This window comes from Cervus elaphus, chromosome 8 (assembly GCF_910594005.1).
Source record: "Cervus elaphus chromosome 8, mCerEla1.1, whole genome shotgun sequence".
NCBI classification, from domain to species: domain Eukaryota; kingdom Metazoa; phylum Chordata; class Mammalia; order Artiodactyla; family Cervidae; genus Cervus; species Cervus elaphus.
In genome coordinates, this window is record NC_057822.1 from 15,350,132 (window position 1) to 15,369,644 (window position 19,513).

General features: G+C 46.0%; 1 protein-coding gene across 3 annotated transcripts in view; it reads right to left on the bottom strand.

The window, feature by feature from the left end:
• Positions 1 to 246: 246 nt before the first annotated feature.
• EIF4E2 (eukaryotic translation initiation factor 4E family member 2) overlaps positions 247 to 19,513 on the bottom strand; it is a 29,837-nt gene continuing 10,570 nt past the window's right edge. The window contains exons 4-8 of one of the 3 annotated variants that reach the window (XM_043909676.1): positions 16,649 to 16,753; positions 15,002 to 15,154; positions 14,763 to 14,899; positions 7,997 to 8,075; positions 247 to 2,812 (exon numbers count right to left, since the gene is read on the bottom strand). In XM_043909676.1, coding sequence (XP_043765611.1) covers positions 8,030 to 8,075; positions 14,763 to 14,899; positions 15,002 to 15,154; positions 16,649 to 16,753 — 441 coding nt within the window. In that variant the 3' untranslated portion in view covers positions 247 to 2,812; positions 7,997 to 8,029. Of the gene's footprint in view, positions 2,813 to 7,996; positions 8,076 to 12,763; positions 13,030 to 14,762; positions 14,900 to 15,001; positions 15,155 to 16,648; positions 16,754 to 19,513 lie in introns of those variants that run through there. The other 2 variants (XM_043909677.1, XM_043909675.1) reach the window with 2 other exon arrangements.

Here is a 19,513-nt window from a genome sequence, read left to right on the forward strand (position 1 = left end):
ATTAAAATTAACAACTATATTTTGGTATAAAAATGTAAACTAGGTTTTGGCAATGATTACTATCAACTAGAGCACAGCACTCTGACATTACATTCATGTAAATGATACTGGCAGTGTCTGGACTCTTTCACGTTTCGTTCGGGAATGCACTTAAAACAGACTCATGTGCTGAAGGGCAGAAGCAGGAAGCAAAACACTACTAGTCTCCCCATTTTCCACTGTATTAAAGAGTCCACAACCGGGTTCTTGCTGATATTTTCCATTTATTACTGCAGTAGACAATTGCTCTGAAAGTGCAACACTAAATCACTCTTGTCACAGCCTCTGCTCCTCCACTGGCAAATACTTGGAAATTCATTCTTGGAGCATCGTGGACCACAAGCGTCTCTCTGGGTGGAAAACTGTGACTGCCAATGTCACAGGGCAAACACACACACACATGAACAGGAGGGTAAGAGGAGAAGAGCACTGGCGAGGTGTGGGGCCGGTTTCTGGGGGTCCTGGGAACAGCCTGCCTGGGCACAGGGGGCGCCCCACCTCCAGCAGCCACCCGTCTGCTAGGTTGGCAGATGCCTGGTGTACCTTGCTTCCTGTTTCTCTGGAAATGGTGACACCATACCCGCAACTGCGTCCTGTCTGTGTCACGGAGGTCCATGGAGTCATTAGGAGTTGAAAAGACCTCTCAAACTAGTGTGGAAAACAGGTGGTTTGGAGAACTGACTCTTCGATCTCTGGTTTAAAGCTGTTAGGCAGAAGATCTGGAAAGTTCTAGGGTGAGACACTGCCTAGCAGAAACTCTTGTTCTAGCCAGCATATTTCTGACGGGGAAAAAATAACTTTCAAATACTACAAAGACAAAGAGGAAGGCGGGGGGCAGGGAGTGACATCAGCAGCTCTAGAAAACACGAGGCTAAGAAATTAAAACGAGACCCCCCCCAAAAAAAACCCCCCACAAATATGGACAACTAAGCACTCGGTCTGACAAAACCTTCACTTGTAACATGTAACAAACATATGCACCCACACACACATACTAACAGTCAGTCAGGTAGATGCCCAGAGGGCAAATTCAAACGTCCGCTCTCTTTGGGATTTTCATGGCAAATCTGAGTTTAGGCAAAAGTGAAGACCTCCCTGGGGTCTAAACTCAGGAGGCAGCGTTTGTCCCCTGCTTGGGCCAACGTTGCTCCTGTATTTGTCTGAGCCCTTCACAACTGTCTGGGCACTAGAGTTTATTCTTCATACTCCTGGAGTTTAAATCCCTGCTAGACCTTCTCTGATCTAACTTCACCTGCAATGGAAGCACCTCCCTTTTGGCCCCTGTTCTTTTATATGCCTCTATTCTTTTAGGAATAAGCACCCCAAGACAGTGGTAATGAGAGAGTGTTCAGGAGTTGGAAAGTAGGAAGAGTAATATAAATACCAGAAGGAAATGCCTGTTACTCTCCTATGATTTCTCTGAGACCAGGTGGTCAAGGACCCCGGCCTGCAAGGATAGGTTTTAGGGGAGGCCTTAATTTAAGGTACTGCAATCTGTGCTCACAAGAGCCAAGTAAGATGGCGCTCCTCGGAGGTTGCTGAGGACTGGTCCTCGGTACTTATTCCAACCCTAGGTGCTCTCTGACCTCTCTGACTTCAGTCCTTCTGGAGTCAGATCACCCGGCTTCTCTGGCGTGTGCCTGGTCATTTTTAGAGCCTGCCTGCAACAGCCCACAAGGTTTGTGTTGGGCTTCCTGGATCAGCACACACCAGCTAACACATTTACCGGGTGATGAGGACTGACAGCAGCGTTCTCCACCACTGCAGACAGGCAGAGCCATGCAAAGAAAGTCGTCTATCACGGTCACCTTTTCTCCAGATGTCCCAGTTTTGAGATCACAGAACTTACCATGTTAACACCTGGCAGCAGCCAACTTCTGCTTCCCTTCCTCCACGAGGGGAATGCAAGAACCCACAGCAACAGGCTGGACACAACAGGTCCTGCCCATCTGGGAACCTGGGTCAGAAAACACCCTCAGCTCCAAATCCTGCCCTGGGAACCTCTAGTACAACCTCGCTCCTCATCAAACTGCAGTTTGGTGCAGTTTAATTTACAATCATACCTTCTAAGCTGCCTCAGTGAGACCTGTGTGGCCCACTGGTTACAATTCTAAGTGCAGCAGTGCCTAAAAGGAAAGAGTCCCACAGGAGGGAAGACTGGAGGGCGTAAGGCAGGAAACTACAGAATTAGTAACACATATTCCAAAAGGGTGGCCTTGGGGGACAAGGGGTGTGAAATAAACAAAATGTCCCAATAATTTAATGGCAGATCTAGAAGAGAGCGTTTATAGCTATTCTGGGACTCTCCAACAAAACGCTTTTCCTGGATGCACAGACATTCATAATACTGCTCACTCTCAGTCGACAGCTCTGGCCTGTACACGTGGTCACGATGCCCTTCGTACAGCAGAGGCGAGCACGGCAGAGTGCCCGGGAGGCACCTGGACAGCACACAGCAAGACGAAAGGGTGAACTCCCCCCCCACAGAACCCCGTTAAAAAAAAAGTCTGTCCTGTTACAAAGTCACGTGTTCCATTTTTTCCGCTTTATAAAGTCAGCGACGCTGGAGGGTGTCTAGCGGAATCCGTCCTCCAGGAATGAGTGCAAAAGGGGAGCACGCGGCTCGGGGACGTCGCTTCAGTGAGCAGATAGGGGGGCCAGCCGGAGACCTCCCATCCGCTTCGGACACACACACACACATACAGAAAAGGATTATTGCCAGCTTGTGTACTCTCACAAGGTGATTTTTGTATTTCGAAAGCTTGAATTGTCCCTGAAAGAAAAAATGGGAGAAAAGAGGGCATTCAATACACAGTGTCATCTCCAGGCAACACACACACACAGGGGGAAACCTGAGCTCGGCAGCTCTGGGGCCCACCTGACACCCTGGGACCTTCCTTCCTTGCTCATCTAATGCCAGCATGGCCATCTGCCCCCACAAGTCCCTTCAAACACTTGGGCTCAACTGGCTGTAATAGCAAGAGGTCAGAAACAACCCAAATGCATGCAACCAGGGGACTAAATATTAATGGGATACTGTGCAGCTTTTAAAAAGGGGGAAAGAAGCTCTCTACTGAGACTTCTGAAAAGAAGTCCTTCTCCCAGAGAGACCAATAGGTTAAGGTGCAGAACAGCATGTGCATGTGACGCCTGACTGTCTGTGTAAGCAGGGGTGGAGGAAATAAGGTTTTTATTTGCCTCAAGTTAAGCCATACATACTGAAACGCTGTAAGGCTCCGTGGGAACCAGTAACAGTGGCTACTTGGGGCGTGTGCTGGCAGAGGAAGGGTACTCTGGAAACTGGGCTGATGGAGAAAGAGTGGAAGGGAAACCTCTTTTTCTGTTTTCTTACACACACATATGCACACAGAAAATGTTTTAAAAAACTGAATCATCAATTTGTATTATATACTCAAAAAAGAAAAACAAAAAAAAACCAACCAACCAAAAATCCCTTGGTTCAAAACTTACAGCCGCTTACAAAAGGATATTCCAGGTGAAATCTGGACACCCTTCACTTTAAAAGCCTGGCATGTACACATGCACGTGCATGCATGTGTGTGTGTAACAGATCACAAGATATCGTCTTAGTTGCCTTCTAGGGGATGCAGACAGGTTTGGCTGCCCACTAGTAACCTCTCCTGTTTCAGCCTAGAAATCCAACACCTTAGCCATTTTAATCCCAAAATCTCAGGGGTGGAAGGGGCTTTAAAAGTCATTGCGCCTACTACTCTGGCCCTAGGCTTTGGATTTAAGTTTGTGTGAACTTTTGAGACATAAATTCTCATTAATCTGATTTTGGATTCATTTCCTCCGTTTAATTTTAATGGCACATTCTAGAAGCTTTGGTTTTCATTGACTTGTCGGAGAATTGTTACAATTGACTGGGTATCTGGCAACTGGACTGGAGAGAGTTAATACTGATGAATACATATGCTCAGCCCAGCCAAATAGCAGTATCTTCCTGCCGATGGCTAACCAAGTCTCCCCCATGATGGTGGCAGGCTGACAGTAACTTACAGCCCTCACTACACAGACAAGTAACTGCAGATAAGAATGCTGAGAGGGAAACCGGAGCTGGCATGGGTGAACTCTGGCTGGGAAGAAACTGATATTATCTCAAAAGCCCACTGGCAATTTTGTAACTGACACACATGACCATGCAGCTCCATGATCAATGCTACTAGAATTTGAATGATTTCCATCTAAGGAGTTGACTGAACACAAAGAGAACTTAGTGGAGTGATCATCTTTTTAAAGGAATGTCCAAAAGGACAGACTCCCCTGAGGTGCCACAAGTAGCTAGCAAAGAAGGAGGCATCTGACAGTAAGACAGAAAAGCAGGAGTCACTGAGGTGTGCTAGTTGAGTGCCCCCAGGAACACTGTGCTGCAATACTGAGGGCTGTATGATGGAGAACGCCTCTAAAAACAAAGAAGTGGTTGGGAAGGAAGGATTTGTTTGGCTTCCTTCTTCCCCTTTGATGCCATCTTGATCCCCATGGGCCATCTGGTGGCTTAGATGGTAAAGAATCCTCCTGCAATGCAGAAGACCCAGGTTTGATCCCTGGGTGGGGAAGAGCCCCACAGATCAACTGGATCACAAAAGTCAATCAGCAGGCAGACCAGAAAGGCAGGGCTTTGGGAAGGCAGAATCAGAGAATCTTCTGACTATGGGAAAAGGATCTGTCTTGAAGTGGGAGAGATGGCAGGCAAATATCTGGACTCAGTCCTTTCACAGCTGTTTAGTGATGTAAAGAAGAACGTTCTCAGGATTAATCATCCCCGTGAGCAGGACATCTTATCTTCTGGGAGAACTCCTGTGCTGTGCTGGAGCTGGGCCAGAAACAAATTCTCTCAGGTGGCAGGTAAACTGAAGAGCTCTACAACACGTTCCCATTCAGAAAGAGGTAATATTTAATTCTACTGTCATAGATCTCTTCATAGAAATCCTAAGAAGTCAGAAGCATTCTAAAGTTTATTTGCAAAACAGAAATGGGGAGGAACAGAGTAACGGAGCTAGAATCCAGCTGTTTTTCCTCCAGAATCTGATATAAAAGAAAAACAGAGGAACGAGGGTGGGCAACAGGCTCCTGATGACGACAGGCTGAAGCAGGCTGATGGCAGCGGGGCCCTCAGGTCCAGCCTTTGCTTAAAAAAAAAAAAAAGTGGGTTGAGAACAGCCTGGTGCCAAATTTAGTCTGAGGAATGTGTTCACATCAAAGCAGCTGAGAACTAACCCTCAGCTGTCCCTCACCCCAGGCTGCAGTGTATAGAGAGACGAGAAGATGGGAAGGGAAAAGGTAGACAGGAAGTGGCAGAGACCACAAGCAACTTTTTTTTCCCCCTAAAGATGGGTTTCTGTTCTTTTAAAAGCAAATTAAAATTTAGACAATTAAGACTGAGCACTGAAAAGTTAGACCCTACAGGCATCTTGCGGTGGGCAGACTATTGGTAAGGTTTATTGGTTTTGTTTTTTCAATGGTTCTCAATAATATAAAAGGTCATTCAGAAGGAAATGGTAACACATTTTACATCATGGTCTTCAGGGAAACATTCTCTGGCTATTCAGCTGCCCAGCCCAGGCCAGCTCTGGCTTTCTCCTCGTGCCCTCCCTGCATAGTAAATAAAACGGCAAACCACCTAGGTTCACTCGGGTAAACTTCAATCTCTCATCTCTACGAAGTGACCACATTAACTTCATTCCCCATCAGTAGAGACCACTGCTCTGCGCATGCCAGTCTAGATATGCAGGGACCCATAATCTCTGCCCCATCCCCCAGCAGCTAACTGGGACTTCTGCTGAAGCTATGATTAACAGTGCCATGCTTATTTGTAAGAGGTCACATGACACAGTCCTAAAATATCAGCAGCCACATGGAATGGCACAAAACAGCAGATAAATTGAGATTATTTGTGGTTCAAGAATTATTTAACTAGCAGTTTATCCCTTCACAGATCATAATCTACTTGGCAGGAGAAAAGGCAGGGAGGACTAGAAGGCTAAAGTCCTAGGGGGCCTCTGAAATGGCAGCTGGTATGTGCATCTTCTTGGAACACCCAGTTAAACACTTTCAAGGTAAAATCAGAACATATGAAATAAAAAAATCCTTCTCAAGTCTGTCGTAACAGGGAAGTGAGCTGGGTTTTTTGTTTAGATTCAAATATTCCTCTCATTCTCCCAAGTCTGTGCTTCAAGGAGAATACTTAACCCATTGAAGGAATGTACCCTTCAACCTGCCCCATGAAAATGATATGGGGGTGGGGTGAGACAACAAAAAGAACAAAGAGCCTACAAAATGGCAATTAGGCAAATATGACTGTTCAAAAAAATTCAAAGGTATTTTTCCTGGGGAATCTAGTGCCAGCTGAAGGGAGAGGGAATAATTTTAAGTTTTCTTCTATTCTGTCTCTTCCAACTTCATTTTAAAGCCCCCTCCCATGACCCCATGGAACCTAAGATGCTGCTGAATTTTAAAGGTACCATCATTCTATGTATTTTGAGAGGTAAACACTGCCATTAAACTATGACAAAAACCTTTCTTATCACATTCAGTGTAAGAAGCCCAATTTTAGGGATCTTCAAAGCAGAAAAAAAAAAAAAAGGAATTTTATATGTGGTAATGCTGTTAAAGCAAGTCCCATATCGCACCAGGACTCTGGAAATTTAACCTATGGATGTATTTTGAATGTCTGCTATTTTCCAGCCTACAAGTCAACGTGTCGGTATTAGAACTAATACATGTTTTCATCCCTCTTTGATATACTAGCCACCATCTCAGAATTCTATATTGAATATACTTTACAGAGAATCCCTTTCAATTTCAATTCTGAAAACCTAGCATTATCATCTAAAAACTGAATTCGTGATGAAGGAATTAAATTATTTGAAAAACAGATATGAGTGGCGTGAGCATACAGGAATTCTGGGACTGTCTGTTACTCAGACCCCAGCCACTCGCTCTGTCCCTCACAGGGTCATACTCTTTTTGGCTCATCTAGGGAAGAGGGCAGGTCTCCTTTCCTGGAAAAAGTCTCCCTTGCTTCCTGTTCTGAAGTGGAGTTCTGAAACAACTACTGCAGCTGGCAAGTTCTTTTCCAATTTTAGAAATTCTCCATTTCTTAGGGATGGGGTCAGGGGGTTGGGGGCAGGGATAGTTAATGTCCAGGGATGTGCTTTTGGGCCAGGCACATGCAGACACTGTCCCTGTAGCCATTCCTCTCACCCAGAATAAATTCATCCAATCCCTTCTGCTAAAGAGACAGACATGGACTTGGAACTCCCTTAACTGAAATATAAATATTCTTAAAATGAATGCTTCGCTGACCCAGCCTTTGCTATCCCAGGGCCCCTCTCTGCCAGCAAACACGTGTTGGTCTCACCATGATACAACCTGGAACCATGCTTCCTACACAGCCCTGAAATCTCCCCTATCCCCCACCATTCACTTTAGCCTTTGAAACTTGGAGGTTCCACCACTGTTTCCTCACAACTGACAAATACCACCAGCAAACGAGACACACCTCTCGCCTAAGTCATACAGGGGCCAGATGAACTGCCCTATTAGTCACAGGACACTGCCAGATAGCTTAAACATGGCCATGTCTGGGAATTAAATAAAAAAAGACCTCTGGTCCATTTATAGTCATGAAATGTCAGCATCCAAAGAGACCAGAGACGTGAGTCCATGGAACCTCACTTTCCAGATCAGAAAGCAGAGGTGCGTGAGGCTCATCAACCTGCCCAGGGGTTCACTGGGAGACACATGACCCAGGGAGGATAAGTCAGCAGCTCTGGACTCAGTGTTTCCCTCCAAGACGGTGGGTGCCTGGCACAGGCTCAGTGTTGGCAGAGATAAGCCTGGGGGCAGATGGGGAGGGGGGCAAGCCCTTTGGAGGAGGGTCCTACGGCTGGGAGGGACATCACAGGGTTACAGAGTAAGATAGACGAGGCCCTACCCTGAGTGTGAGAGACAGAGGGGGAGCGTCCGATCAGCGGCCGCTGCTGTTCACCAGGCCATGAAACTCCTCCCAGGCCCTGGCAAACCAGAGACAAAAAACACAACAGCACATTCAGATCAGAGGCTTTTTAACAAAGAGAGCAAACAAGATAACCCCACACCCCAATTCAGATACCCTCAAGGTCAGGTGGGGCCCACCGATACCTGGAAGCACAGCTGTGAGGGTCCCCGCCTAGACTTTCCTGTTAAGCAGGGTGGCTGACACCTTTCAGGGGCACCTGGCACTTCTGGCTTTTGCTCCTGCCCATCTGGCCCTCACTGTCCCCGAGAGGACTTCCACATCCTTCCAGCCACTCCTTCCACAAGTCTACTGGGGAGGCCACGGAGGTCAGATTAAGTTCACCCACCATGGGAGACACTTCCAATTCACTGAGGCGAGGGGCAGCAGCACTTTCTGTCTTGGGGATGTGAGGAGAGGAGGTAGAAGTGATTCTTCTCCATCAGGCCTCACCCTGAGGGTAAAGGCAGGCACCCAACAGCACTGTGATGCTGACGCCAAGACGGGTGAGGAATGACACTGCTTCCTCTGCTGCCATACATCACACCTTTTAACCCTTTTCAACTCAGATCCCAAATTCATGTCAGGTTCCACGCGTTTCTGATAATACCCAAGTAACGATTATCTTAAAAAATTGTATGTGCCACAGCATTTCCAAGGACCAAACTCCTTTGAAATTCCCCAGGACCAATGCTCATCACAACTTTAATGGTTACTACCTAAATTTAGAAACTGGAGCTAGGAAGGGATAAGGAATGTGACTGAGGGGCAGTCTCTTGGAGGACGTTCCACAGAGAACAAGCCTTGGTGGCTGTAGGCCAAGCACCAGGGGAAAGAGGCTCCCTCATGCCTCTGAAGCCCTGACCCACCTCAAGTTCTGAGAGGAGCTGATGTCCTTCCTTTTTGCCTGAGCCATTTTTCAGCCACTTAGGGGCAAACTGTCAGGTAACTTCCCTGGGAATTATACATAAAATGGGTAATTTGGTGCCTTTGAATCTAAAATCCCTTACCATCAATTATTCCATTCGTGGCTTAAAGGGGTGAAATACTCATGGTAACAACATACAGGGTTTAATATGTTAAATTATTTGCTCACTACAGGTTTAATATTATGGCCACTAAAACTACACTTCATCACTAGGTCTCCTACAGATAGCTTTTCTTCTTCTCTCAAATAGGAAAGGATGAAACAAAGACTGGCCCAATAAATTCATTCTTCCATGCAATCATCACATCAGTTTCATTAGTTATTTCCCTTTTGAAGAGCAACACTTATAAGTTAATGATGTAGCTCTTGGAACAAGAGACTGATCCACAGTTAATGGTTTCTTCAGAATATCGCCAAAATCTGGATACATGTATGTTCACTGAATGGAAGGAAAACGTTAAGAGTACCCAGTAAGCATGCATCTTGTCAGTTTACAAACTCAGTTTCCATAGAAAGACATGTTTCACAGCTCTTTCTGGAGAGATGGTAACACAATGAACTTTGAGAGTCCATCAGTGATGGCAGGAGGTCATTTCACTCTTCACTCCAAATGAAGATAAAGAGAAAGCAAAATTTGACACCCAGGCAATGACCCAGGAAACACCCCTTCTCATTCTAAGAGTGAGGTTTAAGTTATATTTAAGCAAGTTAGGTGTCAACAAGAAACTGCATGGCTGTGTTGAAGGTTCACCTCACTTATCCTTTAGTTTCCGGAAAGGCCTACACTAGTCCAAATGGAAGTTCTCTATGTCAAGAACTTACAGAAATATGGATTTCAGAGTTCCCCTCTAATCCAGTTTAGCATTAAACTGCCCTCCTATTTTCTTCAGCAGTATATTCTTTACATGGAAAACTTCAACATGAAGAATCTGGGCAAAGAAATTTCCTCAGGTGGATTCAGTGGAGATAAAACCACTGCTCACAGTCATTGGTACCATCGCTGGTTCTCAATGACTGACTAAGTAAACCACCTGCCTAAAACTAGGTGCGAATGTTCTAGCTATTTTCCACCTGGCATCCCAGGCATATATGTAATTTTAAAACTTGTTTCTTTGAAAGGTAAACAAAGAACAAGTTAAATGTTATATCTGTCATGTAAACTGAGTTTCCTAAAAACTTTTTTTCCCCCTATTATCCTAATACAACCTACAGGGAATTCTAAACAGATTCAAATGACAAGGTAACAATGAGTCCTTTCAAGACCACTTTTTACCAGCTGGCTTACCAGAGAGCAAATTCTAAAGGCAGAGATCTCATCCCTTAACTCTGCATTTGCCCCAACTCTGGCCCAGCCCCACTTCACAGCCTTGCCCTCAGCTGGCCCTCACACTCACAGATGAGCTGGGCCTCATACTGGTCTGGGCTTTACCTTGCACATCAGCATAGAGGGGCATTTCCCAAAAGCAAAGCCTGGCCAGCAATGATGCTGGGTGACGCAGCGCCCCCAGCTATGATTTAGCCGTGGCAAGAGAAGGGATGGTTGCTCCCTGCATACCAAATTCAATATTTAAATAAAATGAAATCTAGATGTGGTGGAGTCCCCATGATTTGACCCATTTCTCCTCTAGAACAAATGAATAAAGACAAGTCACCTACCCTCAGCTCTCTGTGCAGAGGGGGCTGGTCAGTCTTCCCAACACTGTGGCCCACCAAGTGCAACAGGCCCTGTCTTCCCCTTCCCATCCCAGGCCAGAGGCACAAAGGGACTCAACAGACTATTCCAAAGAGGGATTTCCTCACAAAAGACACTGCTGTTTTATACGGCCCTGTGACCCAAGTCTTCTCCTGGTGGTCCCATGATTCTAGGGTGCAAGTCTGGCTGTGTTATGAGGCTGTCCACCTGCAAGGACCCAAATCTCTGAAACCTCAGCCGCACACCTAACACTTGGATTTAACCATTTTCCCACTTCTCAGTGGGCCCGTGCACCCTTAAGGGACTGACTGTTAGCAGTAAACAAGGGTACAAGGCAGCAAGCAGCGTTCCCTCTGCAGCAAAGCGGCTCACCATGCCCCTCGCGCAGTGGCAGCGGTCACCTCAGTTCAGCAAGTGGTGCTAGCAAGGAGCGCAGCAGGGAAAGGCCACGAGCAGTGTGATGAAGGCAGGCTGGGGAACGAGACACTTGAAATAGGACGTTGGAGACTGGACGGAAACACAGCAAGGGGGAGGGACACCTGACCGAGAAAGCTAAGCCACCCCTAAAACACTCCCCTCACCATTTCCAGGACCCCTCATCTCCAGAGTACATGGGAGAGAACAAGTGTTGGCTCTTTCCTCCTCGTGTCCCTTCAATTCTCAAGTCCAAGCAGTTGCTGTTCCTTGACTCAAACACAGCCACGCCTGTGGGAGAGCCACGGGGGAAGGACAAAGCAGAACAGTCCTGGCTTCTGTTCAGATGTGGCAAGGCTCAGAGGGGTCAAGGTCAGTTTGGTGCTTTCCGATCAACTCTTACTCTGGTGGGTGGAATCAGGCTCAACCTCTGGACCAGCTATATTAGCTGAAATTAAGATCAATACATGTGGACATCACAGCAGAAGGCAAGAGGGAAAGGGCTACAGAACGTCATTCTTTGACAAATGTTGAAAACATAGAAAATATGCATTTCTACACATCAACCATCTCCATCTTTCAGGAACTTTAAGTAATTTGGGGTAAGTGATCACAAAAAGCAGCAATGACAGGGCCACCTCCAGGATGCTCAGCCCACGTGCTAGTCCCGATGTGTGGTCTGTGGGATCCCAGGCCTCATGGAGATGGATGGGCAGTCAGGATGGCACAGCTCAGGGCATCACTGCCAAAACGGAGCAGCACAGCCACTTTGGAGAACTCCACACTACGCCCACAGTCACCTTCACAGATGCTATCAGGCCACCTGGCCTAGTGTGAGCAGAAGTGGTTTATTTATGGTTTGGGTGGAAGCTGTAAAGAAAACCTTCACATTAAGCCTTGCTAGATTTCTCCATGCAGGTTAGGGGCCTGAAGGCCAAGTTGCAGCACATACATGCCGAGCCTCAAAAACACGTGAGGGGCTGGGCCATGCTGTGGTCAGATGTCCTAAGGAGCAAAGTCACACAAGACAAAGACACGTCCCCACCCCCAGGTCCTGCTGCACGACAGCCCTAGGGACTGGGGAAAGGGAAGGGCTAGAACTTTGCGAAGTGTAAGCAGTGTGAGCTCAGAGAGGAAGACGAGCTGGCTCCAAGGGGAGAACAGAAGGGAAAAAGCTGGCAGAGAGCTTGCGGTTGGGCGGTTTTGGCCAGTGAGGAAAGCCCACTTACACAAAGCAAGGAAGCTCTACACACACAGCGGCACACAGACGGAAGCAGGGCTTTACCTCCAAGCAAGGGATGTCTTTGAAGTAAGACAAATGAAGTCAGCCAAGCGAAGGTCAAGGATCCCCCTTTCCAACCTGATGGACTTTTGAGCTGAATTCTAAATCAGAAATCACTCTGTTCCTGTCCTCAGCATGGCTGGTGGAAACTTAAATACCAAAAAAACCGTGGGGGTCTCTTTCTGAGAGCCAGATGTCACCTCAGTGTCGGACCTCAGCGGAGATGGAACAAAATACCGTGTGATGTGATACCATGGGCTTATGGAAATGAGGCTGCATTCCCCGGATGGCCCTCCACGGAGAAGTCTGTGCCATTCCTTAATATGGTGACAGTCAGTCTGAAAGGCCACTTCTTTGATGCACCATAAAGAGCAAGAGCATGAGACAAGCTAGTTTAGCACCATTTATTAAGTGATCTCAGCTGTTGTCGTAGCTGCTGCATGTCAGCCTGTTCTTAAAACATAAAATGCTCTTCCAATTCCTCTTGTCCGGGACGGAAGGATCTTCCAGGTAGCACACCAACAGAACAAGAGACTCCGATGACGCCGGCTTCAATGACGGTGCCATCCAGAGAGGGAGAGGGTCATGGCACATTCAACCGCGGCTTCCAGAGGTTTTGAAAAAGGAGCCTTTGGGAGCCCAGCCTGCCTGGCATTCTAGTGGAAGTGCAAAAGGTTGGCACGTTGGGAGAGAAAGAGAGGGAGCCGCGAGGGGAAAGTGGCATCTAGGTGTCAAGGAGGGGTTTCTGGCCCCTGTGGCTGCAGGGCTGGAGGACTAGGCAGACCTCTGATAAAGCAGCAAGCAGCAGACTAAGGCACCAAGCCCCAAGGCTAGCCTAGACTCTATGGACCTGTACACACTGCTACAGAAGTCAGGAAGAGCTGCTTCAGGGTATTTGAAAGGGAGAAGAGTGGAGAGGGGAGAGTTGAAAATATCTCTTTCCCTTTCCTATCTGGGTGAAAAGGTTGCTTGGGGGTGGGGTGGGGGGATGCGGGGGGCATTTGGGAACACTAAACACAAGAGTCCTAGGAAAAGTAGGTATGGATCTCTCCAGCCTAGACTGAGTCTGGCTGGAGGGCAGAAACTATTTGTATTCCAGAACAAAGAATAAGAAAAATCTGCCAAGAAAAAAGAGTGCTGACCCAGGGCTGCCAAGGCAAGCCCTCAGGGTCGTAATGGCTAATAACTGCTGGTGGCTGTGATGAGCCACACCTAGCCATTTCAGACAGACCACCTCCTATGGCAGCATTCCCAGTTAAAAACTGGAGCTTAGCTGGTATGAGCCAGTTCCACCCACAACATGATCTGTAAATGCAGGGGAAAAGATTCCCAAATGATCTGCCTGCTGAGCCATCATTGGGCTCATTACTATAATGCTTGTAATAACAGCGTGATGATGTTATTACTAACGATGATGAGAGCAATAATCCTTGACCCTGTTAGAGCATACTCCATCTGAGGACCTTCAATTACAAAGACTGAATCAGCCTCACAAACAACCCCGCTCAGTAAAGCACTCTTACCCCCCACTTTTCCAATGGGACACGTGAAGCGGAGTGGCAGAGACTTTTCAAAGGCACGCACTGGTATCTGAGTCAGAGGACAGAACTACACCTATAGGTCCTGACTCCTAGCTGCCTTGCTCTCCCTTCACATGTGAGAAAACTCTTTAACAGCCACTCCCCACAACGTGTCTGTAACACCCTGACTTTATTTATGATCTTCAGTCACTGAAAGAGCAACCCTGGCCAGTGATTCTCACTTGTGGATGTCCAGCTCCACTCCCCTGAATCTCAGGTAGACTGCCAAGCTAACTTCCCCTCTGGCATTCCTGTTCCCCTTAGAGTCTACTCTCACACACACACTATTCTACTTCCGCTTCGACTTCAGCTCTGCACACAAGGAAATGGAGTCATCATTCCTGGTAAAGAAGTCAATTTCCCGGGACAAAGAGAGCAGACTGAAGCTAACAAGTTAAAAAGACATGCAAAAGTGGAGTGAGGGACAGACAGGGAGGAGGGCCTCACTGTTCAGTGAAATTATTTTAGAAACTGCAAGAAAAAGAAGAGCACTTTGTCTCATTTTAAGATAGAGGTTAGTGAACTAAAGACAAGACAGCCTGTGTGAATACAGCAAGCCCAGGCGGTTCAGCTGGGACTCTGCAGAAGGGATGTCTCTCATCCAGAGCACCCAGGGTGCAGGCAGGCAGAGAACCGCACCAGCAGAGAACTGCTATGAGTGGACAGAAGCACTGGGGGAAGACTGGTCTGTCCCTTCTCCTTAAGTCAGTCTCCTAGAAGACCATATTCCTCTGGACCCGACTAAGGAACTACTTTTGCTAAACTCAGGGATATGCCCCCCACACCCCCCAAACCCCCACAACACATACTTGATGCTGTCGGTGTGGGTTTTGTATTCCATAATGGTGTTGGGAGGTAGGTTAAGCACTCGCCGAAGCGTATCCCGTATGCGGGCCGTGGTGGCTTGATCACTGGCAGTCTTATTCCATATGGAAATAATGTCCTCCTATAGGAGGGACGACAGAAGGATTCATCAAAGGAAACTGGAGGCAGTGAGAAGAGCAGAGGTAACACACGTGAAAGCAGACCTGCCCGCGAGGCGGCTTACCTGAAAGCGGACAGAGACCACAGCCCCGCAGATCTCCTCCCCAACCATGAACTGTTCCCCCAGCATAGCCAAGATGAGATTCTCCCAGCAGCGGGATGCCAAGCCCTTCCGCAGTCGAATTATCCATTTTCCGCCATTTTTATTTGCATCATCCTGTAAAAAGAAAGTATTAAAAGTTAAAATATCGTCTACAAGAAAACTCTACAGGAAAATGTGGTAGGACTATAGGCAGAAGAAACGAGAAAAAAGAAACACAAGGTGGGGATCCTTGCAACCAGCCATTAAAGAAAAACAGCCAAACAGACCCTTTAAAAATAATCCTCTTTTGGGAACTCCCTGGAGGTCCAGTGGCTAAGGCTCAGCACTTTTCAGTGCCAGGTCCGGGTTCAATCTCTGGTCGGGGAACTAAGATCCCATAAGCCATACAGTGTGGCCAAAATAAACCAACCAACCCTCTTTTTTGAAAACTACATTAAAACAAAATAATGTCAGATTTCAAACACAGATCATTCCTTACTTCATTTGCTAAAAGTTTATCAAGTGTCCCATGTCCCCAAATACAGACATGAAGTCACGATCTCTACCCAGATCCAGTCTAGTAAAGCAGATGGACAAGAAAACTAATTACAGTAGTATATAGTCTGACAAGTACCGCTGTAACAGAGGTACACACAGGAAGTTTATGAAGAACAGGACAGTCAGAAACACCCAGGAACAGGAAAACATTTCAGCTGGGTTAGAAGGGACTCAGAAGTTAGCCAGGTGAAGGGCTCCGCGGGCACCGGGAAGGACACGGCTGTGTGCAAACACTGACTGTGAGGCGGAGACGCAAAGAGGAAGATCTAGCTATACTGAAGGGAGGATCTGGAGAGGACAGGTGACAAGTGCTGAAAGGTAATTAGGTATAAGATCATGTGTGCAACAGAAAACTGCATAAGATTTTTAATTAAGGTGTGTGTGTGTATGGTGGGGGTGGGGGTTCCCTGGTGGCTCAGATGGTAAAGAATCAGCCTGCAATGCAGAAGACTGGGTTCGATCCCTGGGTCAGGAAGATCCCCTGAAGGAAGGAATGGCTTCCCACTTCAGTATTCTTGCCTGGAGAATCCCCGTGGACAGAGGAGCCTGGTGGGCTACAGTCCATGGGGTTGCAAAGAGTCAGACAGGATGGAGTGACTAATGACTAAGCACAGCACAGCACATGTGTGTGTGATCAGAGTCTTCTGGAAGAATGCTTTGGCATCAGAATAGAGAAGATGGACTACAGCAAAGAGATCACAGAGCTCAGCTCTGGGTCTCTGGTGACTGCCCCTAAGCTTATTTTTACTCACTTTAACCATATGTATACTATGGTAATATATTACACACACACAAAGCCAGTCTATGGGAAGAGTAATCCACAAAAATCCTTCAATTGTTGTTACAACACCATGTTAGTGAGAAAACAATCTTTGAAAACCATCCACACAAACAATGGAATCGAGGCTTCTTCCTAGAGTTCCCATTACCAAGGATGTACCAAACTGTGACGTAGCTTTCAAAGAAGACTTTAACCAATGCCCGGCACTAACCCCCAAACCAAACAAACAAAAAACCCCCGAAAAACAGAAAACTTCTTCAGAAAAGCAGTCTAAGGCTCTCAGTTCTCACCTCCCACATGGGTTTAATTCCTTCTTTGAAGAGATGGAAGTCGCTGTGGCCTGTCAGGTCCCCGGGACGCACCATGTGGCTGTAAAACCTCCAGAACTGCTCCACCTACAGAGAGAGGATGGCAGAGTCAAGAGAGGTGCCTTCTTTTTCTTTGAGCGAATGTGAGATTTAAGAGAAGAGCATAACCATGGAAGACACTCTGCTAGAGGCTCTACTTTTTGGAGGACAGATGCTCATTCCGGGGATTGTGGGGGAAGGACAGCAAGTTGGAGGGAAGCAGACTGTCTATTTTGATAAAAGAATAATGTCATACCATCAACACAAGAATAAACTCTTTAGATGAGAAATGCCAGCCTCAGCCAGGAGCCTTAGTTGGTAAAATGTCAATACACACCATCCTGTGGAAGCCACAGGAGAATCACCACATGCTGTGGGAGGACTTTGTTTTACACAATAAAAACCACTTAGGTTTGAGGTATATTCAGTGCCACATAACCTCAGCCTGAACCAAATCACTTAAAAAAAAACAAAACAAAACAATGTTATTAACAGTGTGAGTTAACTAGTCATTGTGCTCTACAGCACATGCCCAAGACTTATTTACAACTGCAAGTCTGGGCACTTCTTGATCAGAGGTTTACTGTCAAAATACAGCATTAGCTACACTGAAGTACACTTTATTTCTATGTAGTTACTGAGCATTAAGTGACAGAATCAACCGCAGGCACTACTCTGTACCATGGTGCCCTTGCTAAGGCCCAGACGGTCCAAAAACCAAGCAGACCTTAGTTTCCTCACTCAGGGTTTAAGTTTCTCTTCTTAGCTATAAAATTTCTCTTTGCTCCTCCTTCACAGTCCTGTTAGAAAATCATACATATTTCTCTGTAAAATGTATGCTTATTTATATTTATCACACTATTTCTGTTTTTCTCACTAGTGATTGGATAAGAAGAAATTACTTCTTTGTGTGTGTGCATGTGTTCATGCTAAGTCACTCCAGCTGTGGTCAACTCTCTGGGACCTTATGGACTGTAGCCCACCAGGTTCTTCTGTTCATGGGATTGTCCAGGACAAGAATACTAGAGTGAGTTGCCATGCCTTCCTCTAGGGAATCTTCCCACCCCAGGGATCGAACTCACATCTCTGGCATCTCCTGCATGGGCAGGCGAGTTCTTTACCACTAGAGCCACTTGGGAAGCCCTTGATCACTTTCCTATTCCTCTGCAGTTCACAGAGAACACCTACAAACACTTTACAAGGAAAGAAAAAAATGTGAAACAGTCTGAAGAAAACAGTTGGTATTTGCCAAGAAACTGCTGAAGAGGCTCTGAATAAACATGAAGCAAGATTGCATAATATGCAGGTAAAAACAGGTACCATGCAGACAGAGATTCAGGTCACACTCCCAGATCTGGATAGCAACTGAGGAGAAACCCTAGACTGTGTGAAATGGTTGTGCCTCTTGATCCTCTAGAGCACAGAAACCTGGGAAACATCTCGTTACAAGGAAATTAGGAACGAAGCCATCTGCAGGACTTCAACACAGTATTTCACCTCAGTGAGTGCCATGCTTAATGATACCCAGGGATCTGGGTCAGTGAATGGTCCTATGCATACAACGAGCAATAATCTTTTCCCCACCCTAACACAGTGCAAAGAAATGAAGCTCGCCTTCTAGAAACTGTGGCTCACTGTGAATGAGGACTTGACGGAAGTGGTGGGGACAGAGCATACCAATCACCTCCAATCCTCCAGTGGAACACTGCTTCATTAACAGTTTGGTCTCCACCAATCTGAGAGCCATTCTCTACAATCTTATAGCCAGAATTCTATACCCAAATCACAAGAGATGATGAAATAATAAGCAGGCCGAGAAACAGTAATACTATAAACTTTTTTTTTTCATTCTCTTAAGGCAACTTGCATTTTTGAAACTTTCAACTGGAACCAAAAAATAAATATTTAGACTTAGAACATGAAGTGCAGAAAAGACTTTAGAAATCATTTCAACTTCTTTCTTTGCTTTATAGTTGAGAAAACGGTTTCAGAATTTGCCCCAGCTCACAGTCAAGCAGCAGAACTTGTGATCCCCGAGTCCAACACTTTTTCCATTTCAAGATACAGTTTTCTTAGTCACCTCAAGAACTTTTAAATGTTAAATACTAGGATCAAGGACCAGTGGGAAATACTACTTTAGCATCATTAGTTTCACAATGTAATTACTTTTCTGTGAGGAATACTGTGGGACATTTCCCAATGCCTCGACTTACATGACATTGGTGAGTATAAAGCGGCATTAACCCAAGATGATGCTGATGATAAAACTGTTCAACTTAACATATATGCCCAAAGAAAACAAAAACTCTCCTTGCACAAGCTGGGAAAATTTACACATGCTTTTTTTAAGCAGGAAAGAAAAATGCTAGTAGTTATAATTATGCTAAAATAATTGAACAAAATCCTGAACGGTTCAGTTTCTTCTCTCATCCTAAGTGCTTAACCAGTTGTTCATAACATAATGGCTGCCATTTTACCTAAAATATCTAGCAACCTATCAAAACTTTTGTGGATTCAGGAATGTTAGGATGATATGGATAATTTTTTAAATTCTACTGTTCTCTCTTCCAAGAATTCCTTCCTCTTATCACTTGTTCAAATTTTCTGAATTCAATCTTAAACCCATCTCGCTCCCAAAGAGGCTTCTCCAGGCTGAAATCAATCCCTTTATTCTGAACTGCAAGAGCACCCTGACTATATATGCACCTCCTACTGCCTCCCTGTATTAGAAATTCCTGGGCATGTCTTATTTCCCTAAGGGCAAGGTATTTTAGTCATTTTAGAACCCTATTATGCCCCAAATTCATT